Source organism: Gallinula chloropus (genome assembly GCF_964237585.1).
Source record: "Gallinula chloropus genome assembly, chromosome: 1".
Taxonomy (NCBI): Eukaryota; Metazoa; Chordata; class Aves; order Gruiformes; family Rallidae; genus Gallinula; species Gallinula chloropus.
The window spans coordinates 135,362,758-135,387,939 of NC_140085.1; the positions used below are offsets into that span (position 1 = coordinate 135,362,758).

A 25,182-nucleotide genomic window follows, 5' to 3' on the forward strand; every position below is an offset into this window, starting at 1 on the left:
TGTGGGTGTGTCACTTCCCTCAAAAATAAACTTCTACTTTATTGTGCTACACTTTTCTTTTGTAGGGAACAGCAAAACCTGTTTGACTTTGGATTTTTGAGAAGTAGTAGCTTATATTTTAAAGGTGTACTTGCTTCTGAACACATGTGCAGCCTCCTGGTGTGTATTTACTTTCCTCAGGAGGCTTATGGACATTCTTTGACATGCTGATCCACCTTTTGGGGCTGGTTTTTTTGGCCCAAGCTGAACCCCCACATTCTTATTTGGTTGAGGTGTTTCCATTCAAGGTGACTGTCATTTTTGAGAGCTTGCTCCTGTGTCCAGCCCCAGGTCCCTGCCTCTCCTGCCTGCAGCAGAGCTGGGCAGAGGCCTGCCACTGCCTCTGCCCCTTTCTTTTGGTTGTTTTTAAATAAAGCCCACGCCTTTCAGACACCACCAAACTGTGAAGAGGAACACATTTTTGAATTCAGGGGAAAATACAAGATGTGTGTGTAAGTGTGTGTGGGACAACTGGAGGTTGTGAGCTGACTTCAGTTCTTTACCTAAAATGCCTGACATCTGTTTTGAGACTCAGAGTACATTCCTCCCAGAATAGTTAAAGATTTTCCAGATACTTAAGGCATCACTAAGTCAACTGATTTCAGTCAGAGCAAAGACAGTTCAATACCAGGTGATGCAGAAATTCTGTCTCCACAATCACTATCCTCCTGATTGGTGAAGGTTTTCCATTTGTGGAACTGTGGCATGAAATTTTCCTTTGCAATAACTCTGCTTGGGGCCATTATGAAGCTTTACTCCAACCACGAGCATAGTCACTCCTTGACCTGAGTGCATGTTTACTGGAAATCTACTGATGCACATCTCCAGATCCACTCTTTTCATCTTTGTTATTGCTAAACAGTCGTCTCTGGGTTTTGCACACCGCTGGTATTTCCCCACACTACATTCTTCTACCTAAAACCCTGCACGCTCAACTCGGCTTACCCTGTTGGTAAACAAGACACCTTTCTTAAGTAGGAGTAAACAGCTACTCTCATCAAACATTAGTTGCCCACAGCATGCAAAGTGACCTGTCCAAAACCTCATATGTAAGGAGCCAACTGAGGTCATAAGCCAAATCTAATTAATTGCCTATTAAGATAAACCTACTTGACATATTTCACTCGTATGAAATAAATATCATATAGAGGGTTCAGAGGCATTTCCCACATGCCTTTCCCTCCTTGCCATATCTGTTTTCTGGAGTAATGCAATTACAAACTGAGGAGAACACAAACAAGAGCTGTCTGGGCCCAAGAATGTTAAATGTTAACACCAGATTTGCAGCATTAAGGGTACCATCATTCAGATAGGGGCATATAATTAGGCACACCTCAGTGCTCATTTCCACATTAAGGCTTAGTAAAAAGGAAGGGCAAATACAATTAGCTTTCCATGCATCCTTAGTATCTACTCATAAAGCAACACATTAAGGAAGTCATTACTGTCATCTACTTTTGCACACAGATGTTAGAGTTCACAGGACTTGTTGCACTTCACATGGCAAACTGCATTATTACTTTGTGTTAAAAACACTGCAGAATGAAATGCCATTTTTTTCCTCTGATTGCAAGAGGAAAAACTTCAAGGTATGTTTAGGAAAAAAAGTTATTCCTATTTTCTGTGTCATAAGGCACACTGGAAAACAGCACCATTGAGTCTATCCAACCATTTACCAGTGTAGAGAGGAGCTACTCCAACTACTTTCCCTCACAGGAGAAACCTCTGGATTCACTCAGCTCAGAGGTTTTGTTTTCATTCTTTGACCATGAGTTATAGTGCTGAAGGATTTATGAAAACCAAGATTCCTGAGCTTCCTGGAAGAGTTTGTTATCTTGTGGGTGAGTAAACTTTTATGATATCAGCAGCATATGAAAGACAGACCAATCAATTTCAGTCAGTTTCTCTAATTCTGAGTTTATCTAGCCAGGGAAAGGACTGATGTTCTCCTGCTGAATCTTCAGCCCATCTCAATACAAGCACTTCTGTGGACCCCTCGCAGACTAGTCTTTCATCATAAAAGCAACATGACAACAGCCATGATTTGGAGTCTACCTTGCTGTGTGTGCTTTCCAAACAGCTGTTCTCACAAAGGATACAGCTTCCCTTCCCACATCCGCTTTGTCCCTACATTGATTCACATTCACAGACAGACTGGGGTGGAGGAAGTGATGACAGAGAACCTTCCAATTTCATCCAGACTTACAATGGAAAATCCATTTGGATCCATCCCTTTCATTTTCTACTAACTACCAGCTGTAACACCTGAGCAGCATCAGTCAACTAAAAGAAACCTCATACCAGTTGAAGGATTTTAATGGCACCAACTGGAATTTCATGAGAGTCTTAGGTCGCTTGAGGACGTGCTGGGATGGCTCTTGCTTAATATGAACCCAAAAGACGTGCTTTTAGTAAAGAGAACAAACAGTCAACTTTAATAAGGTCAAACTGGGCAAAATGTATTAATAAAATAGCAGAAGAGTTACATCTAGTACCTGGCTGGGTTCTCATCCTGTACGGACACAGGAGGTTTATCAGTGAGCTTCTGTGGTGCAAACTGAGGAGAAGGGGACCTTGATGTCTCCATGCCAGGCTTTTGAAGATACCGATACTTGGAAGACAATACAGACTCAGACCTAAGGTGCGTTTTTTCTTCTAAGTGCTGACAAACATTCTCTGCGGATGAAGCTTGCTGGAGCTGCTGTGGATTAGCACTCTTCAGTTTTCCATTGGAAGCTGCAGGACTCTGACAGAGAGCTGAGTGGCTGGCAAATCCTTCAGTGGAGCTTGGGGATGAGGATGGAAAGGAGCGGCTGGGCACGACCAGCAGAGATTCAGAAGAGGTGCCAAGCAATGGCGCAGAATTATCTGGTCGTTTGTATTTATCTCTTTTAGGTGGCGGTGGCCTCTGAGGAGCAGGTCCACGCTTCTTGTTCAGCAGCGCTGGCTCTACCTTATGGTTTTCCTCTCCTTTGCCCCTGGACAGACAGTAGTTCTCGCTCAGGGTCTGTGGCTCAGAGCAGGGGTGACGAGGCAGGCTGCAGTCCTTGCTCTGCTCACTCACGTTTTCCTGAGAGTATCGGTAATCACTAGGTAACGTCCCAGACCGCCCCCGGCTCTCCTGCGGCAGCACTGCAGGCTCTCGCGCATGGAAAGGTCTGACAGATGCCTTCCACTTGTGGCCTAAATTCTGGTCCAGCTGATCCCTCTTCTCCCGTGGGTTTTCCCTCAGGGCCCCTGTGTCAGCTTGCCTAGAGGGGAGAACACATCATTAGTGGGTTGCTGATTTATTTCCTTCGGTGCAGGTCCACTGCACCCATCCAGGGAGCCTGAACACCGAGATGGCACCCAACATTTAACTCCCCCAACCCACGGTAACTGTATAGCACAGAAACATCTATCTTCTCATGTACGGGCACACATGCTGTCCCTAATCTAATGTGATGAGTCAAAGCATAACGTCAGGCTAAATTAGGGTACGGAGCGCCACAGGATGCGACACAACCTTGGGTTAACCTGAGGTGCTGCGGCCCGCACAGCACAGTTAAAACGCACAGCGCACCTCCAGCGCCGATCTAAGCAGCACAGATGTTGGCAGGAAATCAGATTTACTGGAGAAGAGGGGTCCTAACACTAACATTTAATCCTCTTTTTGTTTCAGAGTCAGTGATGAAGTGCAGAAAACCAGTGAAAAATTAATACTTCAGTGTCATTTTACAAGTGAATCGAATACCAGAAACTTTAATTATGAATCTGGAGGTTGCACTATGGCATAATTGATGAAAAATGAACTGAGTGCAAACAAAGCGCTTGGTGAAGCTAAAAAAACTGGGAAAGGGAAAATTAACATTTCCTGAAAAAAAGGCAGAAAAGTAAATTTAGGAAGGGTAATATTTTCCAGTCAGACTTATTTTTAACTTGAACTTCTTTTGCCCTGTCAGCACAAATGACAAACGATGGTGAAAAAGGCCTTACCTTAGACAGAAATATTTTTGGGTTTATTCCAATATTCTACACTCTATTTCTCTAGCCAGGAAACAAGACTTTCGCAGCTCCAGGCTTGTGCTTTGCCACAAGACATGTAGTTCATTTGTGCTCACCAGATAAAGGCAAAGTGGGAAAGAAACAGAAGGCAGGGAGAAGGGAAATAAAAAACCCAGTACCTCTGGAGCTCCAAGAGGAGACAGGTTTGATCTTTGTTTAAAGGAGGCTGAAGAGACACTGTGAACTTAGAAAAGAAGCTGCAACAGAGAAGTAAAAGGCTTCAGAGAGCTGCTAACATAATCCGTGCTTCTGACAGCATTGTGTCTGTATTTGGAAACAGTAACCCACTAGACGTGCACTGCCCAAGCTTTCTTTTGAGAGGACTGAAAGAGGCATCTTTCCCAGCCCATTTGTAAAGTAAGTTTAACCTGATTTTTCAACTTAAACAGGTTATTAACCTTACTGTACTGGTTTTCAGAATAAGTCTACAGGCAATTAGCATCAGCATATAGGAAAATGAAATTTGAGATAAAAGCCCATAAGAAATAGGTTAAATACATTATAAATTCAAGAAGCAGAAAAAAATTGGAGCAATTACACACTGCATTACTATTTAAATCAAAACAAACCTTTACAATGAAGTATTGTGGGAAGACAACTGATTAAATACAGGTTCCACTTTCACATCTGTATGATCAAATGACATTCAAAATTATTATTTTTGAGTCATTGGATCTGTGATGTCTTAGTGCTTATGGAAAAAAGTTCTAAAAAAATTCTAGCCATTGTTATTAGACTGCCTGATGTATGGAATTTTTAATATTTGTGCTTGCCACTGATTTTTACACAGCAATAAAATAGCATTGTACTTCCAAAAGAGATGGTTTTTTCACAATTTAATTCTTGAACAGTTACATACACTATCTCTCTCTCATTCGAAGGGTTAAATTTTAAAATTCAGTTTTAATGGGTAAATTTTCAATTTAACATGAGTGAGGAGCTGAATATCGTTTCAACCTCACTACAAACAGTTGATTCAGACTTCAAGTCATGTGACAAATTCAGAGTCAATTCTGGTTTACGAAACAGTATTTATTGACTCCTATTTTAACATTAGATGAAGGTCAGCTTGAGTAAAATGATGTAAGGCCAGAAAGACCAATGCTATTTAGAGCTGGTTACTCGGTTTCTCTAGTGTCAGCTGGTTTTCCCTAGTGGGCTCAATGTAAGCACAACTGTCCTGTAAATGGTCCCACTAATTTTCATGGAAATATTTACCAATTGAAGACTGCAGGCCTGAAGTATGAAAACTGTGTTTAAATCTGGATTTTTCACTGTCTAGATAACCCATGTAAAACACAACTGTCTCCTAGTTCGCCTATGCCAAAGAATTCTTCAGGCCTCTCCATTCACCTCCACGTACTTAAGCTGTAACATAAGACAATACAACAGCTTCACCGAAGTGCAGGGCAGAGTCAAGGGCACAGCACAAACTGTTGCAGAGACATAAGTTACATGCACTACCTCAGCCAGTTTGCAAAGTATACACTGAATCTTGCATGCACATCAGGGGCGGGTGTGCTGGTGGAAGCAAACAGGACAGAAGAGACCACTGATCTGGCACATTTACATGTCCAAAACATGTAACCAACTTTGTTTAATGTTACCCTGGCTCAGAAGCAACAAACGCGCTTTAGCAGTCCTGTCACCTTCCATAAACAGAGTAAAAGGAAATAATCACCAGCACAGAGACATTTAGAGATGCTACATTTGCAAACATGGAGATAAAATTTCCAAGTCACATACGTGCCTTCATACAGCTTTCACAAAATTAAGCAAACATTTTGCAGCTCCATGGAAAAGGGGTCTGAGGAAAGGGGCTACATTCAACACTGAGGCTGGTTTGCATTCGGTGCGAGTGGGTCCTCATGCAAAACATGCTGATCGCGCTATTTTGGAGAGATTTCAGCTTACTGTTCAGAAAGGAGGAAAAGAAAGCAAGCTTCAAGCCCCAGGAGAACACAGTGGCAAGAACCTGCAAAGGTGTTACATTAATATCAATACCAGGAAGTCCACTAAGCTACTTTTAAATCTGCTGATGCTTCACGTATGTTTATGTTTGGGAAATGAGGCCCATCGGATGGTGTAAGGATGAGGGACCACTGAAATGAATTCATCATTTATAACCAAACATCACAAAGTGAGAGGCACAGAACAGTTTTAAATCATCCGTAAACACAATAATTGACATAATTTTATTCTAGAGAACAAACCAGTCATCATCAAAAATGTTAAACTCTTAAGTGATCTTCAAAGCCGAAGCTCCCCCATCCCCATGGTACAAATGGCACAACTATTCAAATAGAAGAGCATTCCTGATGCAACAGAACTGGGAAAGCTCACACCATGATCCCCATCCCGAGCACGTGATGATGGTACAGCTTTGACTGTCAGACTTCCGTCGCTCACTTAACCTGAACTGCAGAGGAAATGTAATCAACAGAATTACACTGTTGATACAAAGTGGTATTCAGTAAGGGTGAGTCTAGTACAGGAGTCTAACATGAGCCTTTTCTACTTGTCTACTACACCTGCTTCTGGTATTTAAGGTCTATAAAGGAATTAAGTATAGGACCCTTCATATCTAAATGTGTATGTGTGTGGCAGCAACCCAACATATGCTTCTAACTGAAAAAAAAGATGGAATTACTTCATTACAAGAACCAGTCTCTGTGTTTTTGAGGAGCTCTCCTTTAGAAGAGGGCTCAGCTCTTCCAGAGGAGGTCTGTGCAGAACGACAAGAGGCTGCGCACTCCTTGGCCAGATGAGCTTGGGAGGAGCTCTGTGACCCCACATAATGGCCACAGCCACCAAACACAATGGCACTGCTTGTCACGGTGGGGGTGGAAATGTGTATTTCCATGATGGCACTAAGTATTTTCTACCCAGATGGACAAGTACATCTCTCTGTTTCCTTCTGGCTCCGTTAGCTTGGGGCATGCGTGCTCATGACTGAAATATAAAGGCCAAATAAACACTAAGATGGGGAAATCAACCAAGCTTCCTTCCTGGTCCAGACACTCCAGCCCCCCAGCAATAACACAGCAGGCTGTTCTAACAAAGCAGACACAGATAAGAGTAGTATAAGCTACTTCAGGTAAGTTAAACCATGGAGACACACACACACACGCACACAAATACACATACATGCACACATTAATAGGAGCCTGCCAGCAGAGTCAATGAGCAATTACCAAAATGAATCATTACATATAGATGCCTATCAGAACGATAACATTTTTGTTTGCCATAAAAAGCCAACCCCAAACCACTTCCTTTGTTTGCCCTGTACTCAGGATTTGACTAAATCTGGGCAGAGGTAGAATGATCTGATCGAATGTCGTAGTTCAATAAATGAAAGACACTTCGATCGACTCAACCTGTCTGAATTTTATCTGATTTACAGTTTCTTGAGAACACTTCAGGCCAAACCAAACAGTGCCACAAGACACTCCAACTCTAACCCCCCTGACTAGACAGGCTTTGCAAAAATGCATTAGCCAACATTTAAAAAATTCATTGTTTGTTAAAGACCTGACCTTTGTGCTGAAGTTTCACCATAAAACATAAGTGTGGTTATGTAAGCAACAACATGTCCCTGCACTAACTTCCTGGCAAAGGAGAGCCAATGGAGTGGCTGTTTCTGATTTAGCTTCAATTCCTTCTCAAGCACTACAAGCCTCACTAGAAAAAGGCCTTCATACCTGACTAAGATTCCCCCACGGAGCCCTCACCCTGCAATAACCCCCACAATCAAGGCCAGTTTCGTAGTCCTTTTAAACTGATCTAAATGCAAGAGGTATTTTTAGAGGAGAGGCAGTCTCCTCCTTAGTCCACCCCAACTCTGTCTTCCCGCTTTCTCCACTGTATTAGCAGTAGGAATCGTACAGCCCCACAGAAAAGTGGTTTAAGGATCCGACCTGGCTCAAACCCGTGAATTATGTGGCTTAAAGCAATTGTGAAACACGGCCGGTGCTGATGCCTTGCCCTGTTTACCGGCAGAGCCCTTGGCGACACGCTACTTTTTCAGCTGTGAACTTTATGTGCTGAAAGTGTTTTCATTGTGTATTTGCCCGGCGCTTGGCACAGTGGGCTCCAAAAGCACTTCTGCAACAGCCTGCAAATAAAGAGCGCTTTCTTCTACCCAGTACAGTTCTGCCTGAGACCACAACACCATGCTACAGAGTTGGAACAGGACGCACAGGGTGAGACTGTTCAAAATTGAGGAAAAACTTTGAGGTCTACTACCACATTTTAATCCACAATGATACATACACAGTCAATACAATCTAACAGATTCAGCTCACCCTAAAGTAGTCTCTACAGGCAAATCACACATTGATTTCACTGTCCAGGGGACCAATTTAGTTACCCAAACATAGGAGTCTTATCCCGTTTCAGAAGCTTTAGAGATTCAGAGCTCCTCTAAGAGGTGGCAGCTGAAGCCAAGTGGGGTATGCTGGGCTGTCCCAGGTCTCACCAGACACCTGTGTTTAGCCAACTGAATGGAGCCCGAGCGTGCTGTGGTTATAACTTGAGTCAGCAGTTTGCTCGCATGCAGACACCTTTCTTCTAATAGGCATCCAAATCCTCATCTGAGTCCCACACGCTTTTTCTTTCAGAGGCTCCAGGACCCCAAAGATTTTGAAACCCTCAAACTGGCTTTACTATTGCAATGCCAAAGAGACACCAGAACACTATGATCTGAACATCCAATACAAGGGCAGTTCTATTACTAGCAGTCCAGTTTTCTGATGAGCACTCCATCTATTGCTACTGAGTCAGTGCGGCACGCACTGTCCACCACATAGAGCACACAAAGCAGCTTCCAAAGATGTCAGATGAGAACTTTGGCTACAAAACTACTTAGAAATCTTCAAAGTCAAATGCAAAGAATAAAGGACTCTCCAGAAAACAGATCCTTTAATCACCATGATGGCTGTACCGCAACAGTCATGCCAGGAAGAGGCACGGCACCTAAGTCACTACCAGGAAGTAAAGCTGTTCACTACTATGCTCTGAAGAGACAGATGATGGCAACTAGCATCCCAGAAGCAAGACTGAAGAAAATGATCTTACAACTAAAGCATGTGTGAAATGAAAATAATATCAAATGCTGAATGATTAGAGAATGTGCACTCTTTCTTCTCCCAAAACCAAAACAATCACAAAAAATCTATTTCACAAAGTGTACCCCAAACCACACCACTGTTACACTACAACCCATTTATTGTGGTGTGTCTTGGTTTTCCAGTTCTGTCTCTGAATGTCTGTTATCTGCTGCTTAATGGCACCTATCTGTTTAGTCAGTAGCACTAAATACAGCTTAGTTGTTGCATCCAATGCGATAAAGCAAAATGTCACTCCAGCTTAACAACCCTCGCGTTATCACCTGCCTTTATCGCAGAATGAAACCTGATAACAGACACCGCTTGCCAGTCGGTTGGTCTCACCAGAATTTCCTCTCCTGCCTGCATGGCAACATACACAGCAGTGGGTTTTCATCTGACATGCTCTTTCTGAAAACGTTACCTCTCTCCTCACAAAAATCAGCAATCAATTGACCGGACCCACTCTAATTCTGCGGTAGACATCGCAAGGGTACGTTGATGGATGAAATGTAGGCCAGTCAGTCATATGTAGCAACACCACAATGCATAGGCCCACAGTAAAAATCAAATCTGATTTAAATTAAATTTTTTATCACAGCATAGGGGCCTTTATACAGAAGGGAAGAAGTCTGTAAGAAAAGAGGAAAGGGAGGGATGTTTTTCTTTCCTTAGTTCAGAAAATAAAAGCCCCTCCTCCACTCTGCTGCACATCAAAAATCAATGATAAATAATAATTCTTGTGGCTGCATTCTTACTTGCTTTATCTATTGCATGCCTGTCCTAGCACACAGGGGATTGCCTGCATGGAATTAAAATGACTTCTGCTCACTTAAGTCAACCCGTTAATGTGTTCTGTACTTATGCACTGAATTCAATCATCATAATATCCCAACAGTATAAAAAGAGCCATCATATTGCACAAATGGCAACCACTGCAGAGACAAAAGACAATACTTTCCAACACACAAGGAAATCACAGTCACATAACAATAAAGCTGAAAGAAAAATGATTGTTTTGTCAATTTACTAAAACAACCCAACCCAAACCCTACACACATTCCAGTTGCCACTCCTTTGATTATTTTTTTCACATCTATACTTTTTTCCCCTGATATGCTGTTGCTGTTTTCTTGTTGCTCTTACTACTGAAAACAGCTGCTTGCAGCTGAACAAAAATTCACTGACAGAACAGAAGCTATAAAATGAAACACTTTGTGAATAATAGCTAGGTCACCTGGGTTTCTCAGGCAAGCACCAAAACGAACACATAGCTCATCTCTAAAGGAAAAAAAAAAAGAATCCTAAACCAGTTATTTAAATTAATTAGCATGCATATGCACACATTTCAATAGCCATCTTTTCACTCCGAGCCACACTCACCGCTTGCTTCCAATAGTCACATCCAATTCTCTTACACTCCCAGCTAATATCTCCTGCTGCTGTGGAAAAGGTCTTCGTGCGAGCCTGCACTCACAGCCACAGCCTTGCCAGGAAAACGACAAGATGAAAAGCTCTCGCACCACCCCTAGCTGAGAGGAACCCCGAGCTTGGCACCCCGAGCCACAACAACGGCACTGCAGCCCTCTGTCCAGAAAACAAATATTTTCAAAAGGCACTGCCTTCTCATTCCAGCCTGCACGATGCCAACTGCGAAAACAAAAGCTGCTAAAAGCAGCGCGCGTGTGCGAGCACATGCACACCCAGCATCTTAGCTGGAATTAACTCACGTTTCCTCCCTGTTCTCCCAACCCATCAGTGAACAGAGCAGTCGATCACGCTAAGCAAAATAAAAGCCTGTACACCAAGCATCGCATCGTTCCTAATTTGCTACTGTAGCTTCTGCTGATAAGGACAGAAGACGCAGCCTGTACTCAAAGAGCCCGAGAACAAAAGAAATACTGTATGAATTAATACTGAAATTTTCTGTTCAGAACTGACAGGAAAAGGTAATTAAGGCACACGCCTCTAGCTGCTCCTCTCATGCTCTAACAGTAAAGACAAGACGATCTTACCAGGATTTACAGCTGTTTACCCATATTCATTGGATATGTGAGCTTTGCATCCTTACAAATGTGCCAGCCAGTTTGAAAGCCTTGCAGAACTGAATCTGTCTGAACCTCTGTGTCTCATTTACTGTAACACAGAGGATTTTCAAAGCCATGCCTCACAACAGCTGGCTTGTTTTTGCCTGCTTCCTATGATTGACAAGTTCATACAAGCTCCGTCAACTTTAACCTTGATAAGTGAAGGCTCGGTCTGTATTGTATGTTACATCATCAAAAACTTCTGACCTCAGGGAAAAGATCTCAGGGACTTCAAAGCTTTTCCCTTCCCCCATGCCCTGGATTTGGTTATTAAAAAAAAAGGGGGGGGGGGGGAGAAAAAAAGATATTTAAGAAGTCCCTTAATTTTCTAAGGATTTTTCCTTTCATTTGTGCAAATCACAATCTGTGTTTCAGCAACAACAGTTCCGCGAGTTTTAAATATTTAAAATTACTTTAACAGATCAGCGTGCTACTAGGCTGCTTTCTAAACAATGTTCAAATAACCAAGTCTTTAATTTCAGAGGAGAGTCTTCATCAACAGCCCTCCAGCTTGAATTCTTTTGCATGCGTTGTGTGTACAGGCACTCTCCTGCAGGAGATTCTGCAGGGGAAGAACTAAATGCTTTCATGCTGCATGAGCAAATTACCACCCCCACGCTCCATCTTTAGAAACCAAAGCCATCGAGGCCTTCATCAGAGCAAAGCTCAAGCTCCTTTCAATTTTTCTGCAAGAACACATGAAAGGCTATTTAATAGAGAAACTACGGATAAGGCTTTAATATGTTTTAAAAGATCATTTTAAAGATGAGCACTTTAAGAAGAAAATGTAATTGAAACTGCACGTAAAATCACATACAGCGGTTAGGTATTATGATACAGTACTGATATCCAGTTATAATCCTCCCCCTAAATAATATGTAATCCTCTTGCTTATATATCCCTCCCCTACAATTTCTCTCTTTCCCAAAGCTGTTTACTCAATCTCAGGATAGAGACAGAATGTCTTCAAGAAAACTCACCTGTTTACCTAATACAACACGGCTGGTTAACAGACTGTCGTGAGTCTGGTTGGCCCACACAGAGAAATGGAAGTTATAGCTGTTATGTTACTCTTTACTCAAATTTGCTGGCATAAACAGCCTCCTGTGTGACAGCAAATCATAATCCCTGCTGCCTAAGGGCTTATAGAGGAAGATGAACATTTCACAGGCTAGTTTTTAGCACTAGAACACTATAAAGCCAATCCATACATTAGAAATATATGAACTGCTACGCTGAGACAAATCAGCCACCTGTTTCCAAAGATGCTCTTCAACTTGAGGGAAAATAAAACATAAGATGATTGGTTTATGTGCATAACCATGGGACACTATGCCTTACATTATCTCTTATCTCCCCACTCAGCTGTTATCATCAAAATAGCCACAAGAAGATAGCTGGATTTCAAGTGATGCAATGAAAACTTCCTCTTAAGACAGTTTTCATTCCGGTCCTCTTTCCAGGGAAAGCAGCAAAACAAAACCACAACACAGAAATGGACTAATGCTGACAAAATCATCTGCATTTCTCTCTCCACAAACATTTTTGTGTGCCACTCCTCCTGCCTGCCGCCAGTTTCACTACATCCAGAATCACGCCTAGGACTTCTCCCAGTTGGTAACGCCAACCTTTGGGGGCAGGAATGAAACTTTCTGCATGAAGAAACTATCCTATGACACTTCTTTTTATCAAACCCTGGCAGCCTCCCATGCCCCCAGCTGCCACTGAATGCACAGTGGAGAAGAGATGTGCCGGCAGCAACGAAGTGAAAGGAACTTCACTCAGCAGTAAGAAGCTGGAAGTAGGAGAAAAGGGGATACATAAGGTGTGGTACCTACCCTCAAGTCTAGAAATAGGGATGAACACTTCACCAAGCAAAGGCAGAGGGAGAAGCCACACTTCAAGGGTGTGGGGAATGAGCAAATTGGATGGGGGAGAAACGGGCTACATTACCTCAGTGTACTGTAAACCAAGGAGAGGCTTTGGAGACAATCCAGCACCAGCTTAATGAGATCCACTGGCTGCCGGTGAGCCAAAGCGGAGCACCACGCTGACCTGCAGGATATGCATCTGAGTGGGGCTGAGCTTGGCTAGGGGAGTGAGGAATGGGAAGGCAACAGGAAGACTATGCAAGGTGTAGCACTCTCATTTAGCTACAACCAACCCCTGATGTCAAAAATAAAGCATTTGGGGTCCGCTTGAAGAACCACACATCTCTCAGGTCAAGCAGCCTAGAAATTTTAAAATGGACAACAGGAGGAAGAAAAAGTGGGACAATTCATCATGCCTTGATCCGGAGGTATGAGAAGAATCTGGTTCAGAACTTTGCTACTGAAGAGCTACCCTGTGCCAGTGGCCATATGTATTCAGCTTAATCATTCTTGAAAGATCAAGAATCCACATTGTGGCATTTAATTTTGAAAAGGGCATTTACATACATGAGAGGAATATTTCTAAAAGGAACAAGACAGATGGCATAATGCTAAGAGATAGAAAGAAGCCATACATGAAGCTCAGAGAAAATGCATAATACCTACCAAAAAACTCACAAGAGCACTCTTTTTTTCCTCCCCCTCTCTCTCCACTTCAAAGGCTGGATTAAAAAGTAATTAAAAGGACATCCACCACATAAGCAAAGTCCTACTCAAATAAGGAATATCCAGAACTGTTGTAGGAAAAGATGTATAGACAGAGTAAGGTAAAAAAGGGGAGGGAAAAAAGAAGTGGTAAGGTACAAATCCTAAAGGTGTTAGAACAACAACAACAACAACAAAGTTAAAAATATAAAGGCACTTTTTAAAACACAAGTATTTGCTAAACAGATTATAGATTCAAAACTACAATAGTACAAGAATATGAAGAAAATAAGGTCACAGCAGAAAATTGGTATGGAAACCCCTTAACATCTCTGTGAGCAGGAAACAGCCTATGTGGAATTATTCTAATTATTCTTGGATACTGTTTACCATTAAGTGGGTGGTCATGAATTACCTGTACTAGATGATAGTCCCCTAGAACTCTCATAGAAAATTGCTGAAATAGCAGCTGTGATACACAACTGCCCATTCTTCTGACAGTTTAGCAACTGCTTAAGCAAAGAGGCATGTGCAATCTTTGGAGCTGGAGGGTGTGAGGGTGTTTACAACAGGAAATGACAGAAAGACAGCAAAAGTAGAAAAAATTAAAATAATTGTGAATATTGGAAACTTCAAAACCATAAACTTAACATCTAAATTAAGCCAACACATAGAAATTATACGAACTGGCTCAGCAGCTGCACTAACTAGTGTGTTAAAATGACTGAGAATCTTAAGAGTCTTTACACACGGACAAGAGTGATCTGGATGACAGAGACTATTTGGATTTTTACAAAATTCTAAAAAAAAAAAATAAAATAAATATCCTCCTCACCAGAGGGGCTTAAAAATTTGCCTGCCATGAGACAAAGTCCTCACTTGTATCACCACACAATTAACGAAGTGGTTAGATCTAGATGATTTATAAAAGGGGTGAAAAGAAGGTGGCAACTGTTGCTGCAGTGAGGAAATTATTCTAAGTAATTGAGACACAAGTCAAAGATCATTGTTCCTGTCATTGAGTGAAGGGGCCACGAACACAGAAGAAATCCAAATTTAATAAATGAAAAGTAACACACAGGATAGCTTTTCCTATAGCTCAGCAACATATGCAATGACATATAACTGAAATTACTGCTATGTGGGAAGGAAAATCTGGATTTCACAGATTCTTGTATGGGAATATGATCACTGTATTCCACAGCAGGAAAAAAATAGAAAAAAGTCAAGGTAAAGGAAACACTGTTACTAAATGAATTCACTGTGCACCCTAATGTTGTTGCAGTTTTCCCACTGCTCCGAAAGGAACATAAGAGAATGGAGAAAGACACAGAAAAACGGGCAAGACCATGCAGCAGCTTTCACAGAGGAAACACCCCACCCACCCCCACAGAAGACTGGCTTCTTCTCACAACACATCATCCCAAAACCCTATAGATATCAGAAGCTAATGTGGGTCCAAAACCAGTTAGACACTCTTCTAAAAGTGGAATTAGGTGTTAGGAAGAAATTGTTTACAATGATGGAGGTGAGGCCCTGGCACAGGCTGCCCAGAGGGGCTGTGGCTGTCCCCTCCCTGGCTGTGTCCAAGGCCAGGTTGGATGGGGCTTTAGGCAACCTGGGCTAGCGGAGGGTGTCCCTGCCAATGCAGGAGGATTGGGACTTGATGATGTTTGAGGTGCCCTCCAACTCAAACCAGTCTGTGATTCTATGATTCAAGTCTATGCTGTCTCAAAGTGTGATACTTATTTAGGTGTTGTTAGTCATGTCTACTAGCGCACTGGGAAGACACAGTGGCTCATGGCAATGAGACTTGTAGCATTTACAAGTATTCACAGAGATCTCAGGAAGACAAAAGATGTCAGGGGACTCTGAATAAATGCTGCTTGACTCTCCTTTGTTGCCTCTATATGCATGGGAAGACCCACAGAAGTGCTTTCCCAGTTTCTGACAAGATACAAACTTTGAAACAGCCCAAGACTGTACTTCATCATCCATTAGTCTGTATGATACATACAATGACATCACTGGCAAAAAGCGATCTGACAGATGCCTCAATAATCTGTATCTTAATGATAAAGAAATGCTAATGTAAATAAAGGGCTTCAGCAGCTCACATTTGTCAAGTCTTTGTTAATAGATAAGAGCCTGTGAGGATGCCTGGGCTCTCCTGCACTTCCTCCAGATGATAAGTACAACTGCTGGAAAGGGGAATCTGTAATTTATTTTTAAACTTCATGCAAGAAGACATTTTCACTTGTAAATTAATTGTTATTAGGAATTCAGGTATCTGAAGAATTACTTGAGCCAAACTGATATGTTCTGGCTGCAGAAAAGCATCCTTTTTTTCTTCCTTTAACTAAATAATTAATCTCCCTCAAAAACCTTAAACCTCTGTAACAGTCCTTGTGATATTTTAAATGCTTTTAAAGAGAGGACACATAGAAATTGCTAGTACACTGCAAATTAGATTAAAAAGTAATCACACATTTTGTAATTTATTTCCTACTACATACTACTTTTTATGTCATTCTATTCTAAACAAATTGATAGGGAATATTTCTTTCCTTTAGAAGAATTTATGTGGAAAAAAATTACAACAGCTGTAGATGAGGTGTAAAACAGAGAACTTAGACCTCTTTTGCCCCATAAAATATTGAAGCTTGTTAATACATGTATGTAATGTTTGCCAGAGCCATTTTTAACTGATTTGTAAGGAAGCAGTTGCCCAGGATTATACCATTTCTTCCTCAAGAGGAAGAGGGAGAAAGGTACTTATATATTTCTGTTTAGAACATTAAACTTGGCTATTTAGGTCAACTTAGGCATCAAGAATGATTTTTACCTTGGTTTTGTATGGTAAAAGTTGTTCCTCTGTCTTCAAGAGCTGAGATAGGAAACAACTAGTAAGGCATGAAAGGTCTAAAAGAAATATCTTACAGTGTTTAATTAGAGTTGAGTCACGCTGTAGTCCCATAGTTGATGTGCACATGCACTGGCACTTGACTCTTATTAAACACTGAAAGATTTTCTGCAACCTGTGATCTCATAAATCCTTTTCCACTTTTTGAAATTAAGCAATTTTCACAGACATCACAGAAACAAATTAATAGAGATGTGAGTCAAATGTTCTTAGAAAGTAAATAAGAGCAATGGCTGTGAACATCGCTAGTAGACAGCAACCTTAAAAATTAGATCCTAAAGAACTATTTGTTTGATGCAAATTGACTTTTATGTGTGCCATGTCATCCTGCAGGGAGCCACAGACTGCAGGCCAGAGCACACAGCTCCAGACTTTATTCTTTTGAAGGGCTGTGTCGGTTTAGATATTATGGAGACATCCAGAGAGAAGCGAATTATATAACCAGCATAAGCCATTCGACAAATACGGAAAGAGAGGCCGGTTTAAAGAGGGACACAGACTTGACATCTGTAAAAAGCCAAGCTTTTGTAATTAAACTGAAATAAATAAGAGGAGCATCATTACAAACAAAGAAGAATAAACTTTTGGTTTACATATCAGACTCATGTAACACTTCTGAAGCAGTCCTGAAGTTAAAAAAACCCCACACTTATAATTTCATCAATCATCAGGATAAAAATATTCAGCTCATGTCAGATGTCTGTGTGCATGCCTGTAAGTTCCTAACAAGAGTGGCTTGGTTCTTGCATGACAGATGATAACGGCTACTGTGGACCGTGGCTTTAGCTTCCTATAAAAATAATACTCCAAGTTATTAAACACTGCATTTCAGAAAAAAACACATTGCAGGTTTTCTAAGAAGGGAGATAAAACAACTGGAATTCACTGGAAGAACTCGGTAATCTCAGAGGGGAAGAATACAGTCCAAAGATGAAAGGAGTTCACAAATTATCTTCATCAACTTAAAAAAAACAAACCCAAATTTCTGAAATAACGTCAACTTAGGTTTTGCAACTGTGTACTGAAAAAAAAAAAGAGTACCAAAAAAACTTACTGTAGCAGAAAACTCAGTAGGAAAAAAAAATTGCTTACCAAGCACTCTCCACCCCCCTTGCTTTTTTTAACCACTTGCTGTTACAATACTCCAAAACCCTTTCTCACTCTAGATTCATATTTCTCCTGAAAACAATCAGGGAAGCTGTTACAGTAAACTTTCACATTTTATATAAACCCCAAATCATTAATTTTTATTCTTGCTTTTGCCAAACAACTAGCAGGAAGAGAGGCACCTTGTAGCATCAGACAGTGTCTAACCCAGAGAAGACACCCGTGGACTCCACAGCTGGCTTTTGGTTGGGTCCCCTGCACTTCTAACCCACACAAATGCTGCAGGGCTGCTCCTGTATCCAGCACCATCACTCTGGCTTTGGTAAGCACAAAGGCAACCATAGCCCACAGGCTTCTGTAGCACAAAATCAGGGCCGTCACCAATACAATCCAAACCCAGATTTTTAAAGGAAGTATGAATTATAGCCTCAATGAAGACCTTAGGTTGGGTGAATATTCACATTCTAGAATATACCAAGGACTAGGTTGATTTGCTAGCCATTTGCAGATTGGTAGCTTTTGAAAGTAGGAAACTAAGTGCCTTTAGGGCAGATCAAAAATCATAAAATCAATTCATGTCATGATGAGTTCTTCTGAGCACAGGAATACCCTGTTAAACAAAGGGCACAGGGAAATACATATTCTTTCCCATAGGACAGCTATTCATCATAATGCAGTGGTACTTCACAACACAGGAATTAAATGCCCGAACAAGACATTTCATTTAGCTAGTTTTTTGTATATGGAAGACACTTCAGCCCTCTGCATACAATACCACTGAGGAAAACACTGTGAAAGAGACCATTTTACAAAACCTCCTGTAACGCAGTGAAATGGCCCAATACTACATCTGAAAAAGGATGTCAAAATAGGCTTTGGCTTTTTAAAAAAAAAAAAAAACAACATAAAAAAAATTGCAGCTGGTGCCCAGTGACGTGTTTTTCATGGACTCTGCGATTATAAGGCAAGAACTGTGCTGCACAAACACTGCTGAAGTGCTGGCGTAGGAGTATTATTCACATGCTTTTGTGACTAGGGTTCAGCACTGGTGGATGGAAAAGGTTTTCCTTGTCCAGAGATGCTGTCTGCCTACAGAAGCACGTCTGCTCTGGGCTGATTGCGCTGCTGCCTCCCCTCTCCCTCCCCTCCTGCCCAATCTCGGCTCCAGGCGCCTGCGCACACGGTCACACCCTCCTGGGCTATTCATTTTGAAATCATTACGGTGAGTACAAAGGGCTCCAAAGAATTAGAAAAATAGCAGATGGTCTCTTCAGCTGGTCCATAAGCAATGCAAAATAGAACCATAAAAAGCCACAAACAAATCCTAATTTGGTTTAAGCGACTGGAGTACCTGTTTGCCACAGTTCATAACTGTGTCTCCCCCCTGGAGAGATTAACACCACTTAGGGAAACGAGGAAAACCCGCAGAAATTATTATTCCTCTACACGTGCTGCTTCTGTTCCAAAGAAGCAGAGCTATCAAACCCAGGGACAGCAGTGAGTGCAACCTCCCAGTCCAGCTGCCAGGCGGCACTTCGGCTGCCGCAGTATCAGCGACAGCTGAAATCACTGCTAACACATCACTACAGCTCCGGTAAACTGCGGGCCAGGAGGAGGGCACCCCCCAGGGTGCTGGGCATTTAAGGATTTTAACTGCACTGTGCACGCAGCCATGCATTTGAACAGGGTCTGAAAATATGGCAGAGTTTAATTAAAACATGAATTAAGCGAGAATAGCGGAGCTGATCAAATGGGAAAACAATTTTTGGTGGGTTCTCTTCACATGCTGCATTCTGCAAAGGCACAAGCAGAGAAAGGTCCAACTTACAGCACTACGGCGTTCCAGTAGTACATACATCATCTTTGCCAAACATAATACTGGAAACTCTTTTGGGAAACCTCAAGCATTCCCTACACCCCTCCCCCCAAAAAAACCTGTAACTGATAAATATGAAAAATATCAAAATAATCTCATCCACACAAATAAAGAGTCATCTGGCTCAGAACAAACTGTAATACACTCAACACTTTGCAGTTTCTTCAGGCTTACCCTACAGTCCTCACAGAATTGATCCTGAGACTGAAATTTATTGTGCACGTTCCAAGTATATGGCAAGAAGGACAGAAACAAGGAGGGAAAAAAAAGGAAGAAAAAAAAAAAGACATTGCAAAATCTCTGAAATCATCACAGCAAAATTTTCAGCTTGGGTCAGGAGAAGATCGGATTAGAGTTGCCATAAAAAAAATTCTAAAAGCCAAAAATCGAGACACACTTACCTTACAGTGCAGTTCCTTTCATCCAGATTGTTAACTTTAGAGAAAATACGCTCTCCATCTTCCTTTAAATCCTCTGCTTGCCTCCTTACTTCAACTGAAACTTCCTAAAAGTGGTTTACAGCACAAGTAAGACACCCAGTCATCATGTTTCAGACTCCTCAAAAATCTATGATTATGGAACCACTTATTTGTGGGTTTGCTCTGTTTGAATATACATGAAGTCAACAGCACAGCATGTCTTAAGCTTGTTTGGATTTAAGTGATACAGTATGCTGTGACCTCTTGCGCAGCGCTGCCGACCTGGCTGTGCTGGAGTTCCTGCTCTATGTTGCTGATCTACAGAAGAGCTGAACGTTTATGTAAACCTTCACAACTTCCATTTGGCAAAGACAAAGAAAGAAAGCAAAGAAAAAAAAAAAAGCAGCAAAAGAAGTTACAGGAGGCTTGCTCACATTTTACAAGAGGCAAGTACACACCAGCTTTTGAATCCCTGAGAGCCTACTTTAGTTTCTCAGTAAAACACACAACATCGCCGTTCCAGAATTTTATCTCGCTATCTTCAAACACCCACACCCAAAGCATAGCTTTGCATTACAAACACTGAGCCTACAGGAAATTTAATTGCACATTAGCACTGGAATCATCTGAATCATATATGTGAAACAACATCTTTATTTTCCTGGGTCTCTGGTAGGCATCTCCAATGCACTTATCACCATATTTTCCAGGTGCCTAAACAGGTGTCTGCTTTTTGCCCCAGGAGGCCTGTACTGAACTTAAAGGCCCTGACTAATAAACCAGAAATGCATACATGGAACAGATTATATGATGACTTTTCTGCTGGGTAGGCAATTATTTAATAATTTAGTTAATTTAATTTTCCAAATAACTTCCAGGTGAACATTTCCACTGCTTGGAATCTCTACCCTAGTAAATTATCTGCATAGCCAAGTCTGCACGTAGAGTTCAAAATAACTTTTTCCAAAGCTCAAAGAGCACAATTGCCTAGGTTCCCAGGGAACCTGCTTTGGCAGGGAGGTTGGACCCAATGATCTCTCAAGGTTCCTTCCAACCCCTACAGTTCTGTGATCCTGTGAGTTTTAGAGACCAAGGTGTTTTGCTTTTGAGCTGTGCCCATTCTACTCCCTGCACACACACACACACACACACACACACACACACACACACACACACACAGGTGTTCTGTGAATGTCTGTGTATGTACACACACAAGTGGGGAGCAGGAGGAAGCAAACATAACCTAAAGCCGCATTGCCTCAATTCTCTTCTTGCATAAGGTGAAGTTCAGCACAGGTTGAACACACCAGGACTCCTTATTCGTATCAGGCAATCTTGTAGCAGCTTGAAAAACATCTTTTAAACAGACAACTTGAGACGCTGTTTCTGTTTACTTCCCCTGCCACCTGCCAACCATTCCCCGGTCTTACTCAGTTAAAAATTAACTTAATATTTACTTGCAAGCTGAACAGACATTTGGCATTCTCTCTAAGGAATAAATTTATACATCTTAAATCAAGCAAACTGACATAAACCACTAAGCAGTTTCATTTGTTGCTGCAGTGTAGCTTTAACATTAACAGGCATATTTTTAATCTCTAAACTTCATTAGGTAGAAGTTTTGTCCTATGTAGCTTTTGCATCAACTAAGTTTTGAAGGGGAAATCCATGGAAAATTAATAGATCCTTTACAAAAACTAACAAAGGGATATATAATTTCCTCTTCTAGCATTTTTCTTCATAGATTCAGAGAATTGAAAAAGCTTTGAAATGGGGAAGGCAACCACACCAACGAAGAAAAAAAACCCCCAACTTTGTGAACTTTGATCCTCCTATGCCTCTACTGCAAAAAAGAGGATATTATCAAATCAACTGGCTTGTCTCCTTCCATTTGTCCACAATACACAAGAAATTCCTCGGTCCAATTGCTCTTTGCTACACTCAATTCCTGTGCAATACAAACTTTGATCTTTTCCATTTCACTTAGTAGAGCTACCTACAACAATTACTCCCTCACTGACAAAAGGCAACCACCCCCACTACACTGTGTTCCTAAACTGGAAATGTTCACAGAAAATATAGCATGCCCCTTCCACCAACTTCCTGCCCCCTCTCCAGGCAACTTAAAGGATAACGTGAAAGACACTTGTACCTGTTTATAGAAATCAGTAGAAGGGGATGATCTAGACCTCTCATGGGTGTACTGGGGTTTCTCATGTTGTTCGTGGCTGGCGTCGAGGATGTTATCAGCTGAATGGTACCTTCCCGAGCTCCTTGGCTCCATCAGCTTCCGCTGCTCCTTCCACGACGCCTGATACTCCGCAAAGGTTCCCAAGCGCTGCGGCTGTTCAGATTTCACAATCCTATCAGCAGCCTTAGTGCTGCTACTGTGCTGGACGTTATCTTTGGAAGCATATGCAGTTTCAAGTCCAACAGAGGCTGCCCGACCTCTTCTCTCATACCATGACTCCTCTCCCTCTTGTACGCTGTGACCTCTCCTGTCCGGCCTCTCGGGCTGCCCCTCACCTAGGCCGCAGGGAGCTGGCTTCTGTGCCGATTTCCTATGTGCAGGCTTACTTGTTTCTTCAAAAAATTTCCACCTGTCTGCAAACGAGCCCAGGGCTTCTTCAGATGTATTTGGACGGCAGTGAGCACGGCACTCATCCTCCAACATGCCCACCTCATTCATCTTCTCTGGTTCAGAGTAAGACTTCATCTTCTGCTCTGCTGTGAACCTCTTCCTGGCTCCAATGCGAGAAACGTGATGAGTGCCGCTCCCTGTAGGGTTCGGTTTGGCTTGTGTAGCCTCAGGGAATCCAGAGGCATCTTCAGAAACCAAAGCCAATAACGAAGAGTTGTAACTGCCAGCTTTCTGCTCGGGTGACCTGCGGAGATATTCGGCAGGGCTGGGCTCCAAGTCCCGCCGTTTGAAGGATGTTGCCCTCAGAACCCTGGCCTGTGCTTCTTTGAGATGATCTTTGTAGGTGCTGGTAAAGTTATTATCTGGGGAGGTGGTGACATTTTCTACTGAATCTGGCTTCCAGGTCTCATTGCACTCCTCTGTTTCAGGTGACCCTACTAACGTAGCAGTGCTTCTACTTTTCTGCAGCTTAGCTCGCCTCATTTGGATCTCATTTCTCAGGGTTGTCGCAAAACGATCACTCCTCCGTGCCTGCTTAGATAAGTGAGTATCAAATGGGGCTTGGCGCTCTGGTACTGCTTCTGGGCCGCTGCCACACTGTTTTTTCCCTTCCTGAGCTAAAGAGTGCAACATTGGGGTCTTCTGAGGAGAAATCTTGCTACTCTCATCTTTGCCCCACCTAAAATCTTTCTGAGCAGATCTGTTTTCATTGGCAAGGACACAGCCCTTTACATACTCCTGTTGACCGTACCTAGTTTCACTTTCCTCAGAGCTCCTCTCAAAGTTTTTCTTTTGTCCAGACTTCTCAGTCTGATTGAGTTTTTTAGCTTCTTCTACTACAGCACACCTCACCTCCCCCTCTCTGTCAACTGGGTAATGACTATTGTTCTCATACCCTTCTGGTGAAGATTCAGCACATTGTTGAGGTAGATAGTATTTTGGTTTTTGGACCATTGTGACAACTGCAGGATTTTCGTGAGGTCCAAGCGATGCATCAGCCCCCACTGCAGGTTTCCAGCTGTCATCCTTGAGTTGTAGTGCCTTTGAGCTTCCCTGAGCAGGCTGTTTTGCTGTCACGCAATAGTAACGACTCTGTCCAGTGTTGTCCACCTTCTGTTCAGCAGCACTGTTTGAAGAGGAGGAAGTGTTAGGCAGACTGGCTTGGTTTGGACTATAGCCATGATAATGATCTGTGGGCCATTCCTGAATGCCACCATAGGACAGATAATGCTGCTGGTCTTTAGGTGCAGCCAAGGCTCTTGCATTGTGAAAAAAAGTGCTTTCATCGCTGTACTGGTGCTGATGGTGGTAGCTGTAGGTAGGCTGTGCAAACCGAACATCGGTGCTGGACAAGGACGCCTGCAGCTTGTTCACAGTTCCTGCATTACTACTGTACCTTTCACCAGTCGAAGAAAAAGCGTGTTCTGAGCTGAGATCAGATTTATAATTTGAGCTGCTGACCCTCCTGTCACACGCCCTGGAGGGCCGCCGCTGCTGCTCCACGATTTCCAAGTTCCAGTCGTTCCTGGGCTGAGACCGGTTCAGGGCTGTAAAGTGCTGCGTGCTGGCACCCTCTGAGTACACAGGGCCATGGGCTTTCTCGTGGCCTTTGGTAGCAGCAAAGCTGTCACTACGAAGAGGTGGAGGTGGAGGGGGAGGAGACGAAGACTTCTTCTTATCCGGAACATACCAGACAGGTCCAAAACTGGATCTTCCAGAGCTAGTGAGCTTGCCATCAGCGAGTTCCTCTGTTCTGGGATTTTTATTGTTCTCGTACTGGATGGGAGCTGGCAAATACCCAGGTTTGTCCTCTATCCCACTGCTGTCATTCAAGAACTGGCCAGACTTGTTTCCATGCTTTGCAGTCTCCCAGTGGCCTACTTTGTACAGCATGTTCTCTGTGGAAGAAGTGTCTGCATTGGATAGAGTGTGGTCAGGGGTGCTAGAGCTTGTGGAGAAAGACCCGTAGGCTGAATCTCTCTTACTTTGGCTCCCTAGATGATCAATGCTACTATTAGACCTTGCAGAAGAAAGTCTTCCATACTGGACTACTTGTGGAGTGTGGTCCCAGCTGTCCATACTTCCCAAAGAACTGAACTGGTCAGAAGTACGATGCAGACTTGACTGATCCCATGAGTAGGACAGGTCATGAGAAGAACAGCTACAGTAGGAAACAAACAAAAAATCTCAGCATAAATATATCAGTCAAAAATACACTATTCCCACATAATTATAAATATACAGCCACCAAGATTGAACTTCTCACCTTCCTTCAAGAACACTTACCACCACTAGTCCCTCTGCCACTCTTCCCTCAACAGAAACATCAGATATGACATTGTACTTTGCCCAGATCATTTGC

At 42.4% G+C, this 25,182-nt stretch overlaps 1 protein-coding gene across 3 annotated transcripts in view; it reads right to left on the reverse strand.

The window, feature by feature from the left end:
• The window catches only part of SHROOM2 (shroom family member 2), a gene marked incomplete at both ends in the record, with an annotated part of 122,037 nt that overhangs the window by 12,452 nt on the left and 84,403 nt on the right, over nt 1-25,182 (reverse strand). Inside the window, 4 exons of one of the 3 annotated variants that reach the window (XM_084279112.1) lie at nt 2,535-3,290; nt 4,203-4,280; nt 20,162-20,265; nt 22,332-24,981. In XM_084279112.1, the coding sequence (XP_084135238.1) occupies nt 2,535-3,290; nt 4,203-4,280; nt 20,162-20,265; nt 22,332-24,981 (3,588 nt within the window). Of the gene's footprint in view, nt 1-2,534; nt 3,291-4,202; nt 4,281-20,161; nt 20,266-22,331; nt 24,982-25,182 lie in introns of those variants that run through there. The other 2 variants (XM_084279113.1, XM_084279114.1) reach the window with 2 other exon arrangements.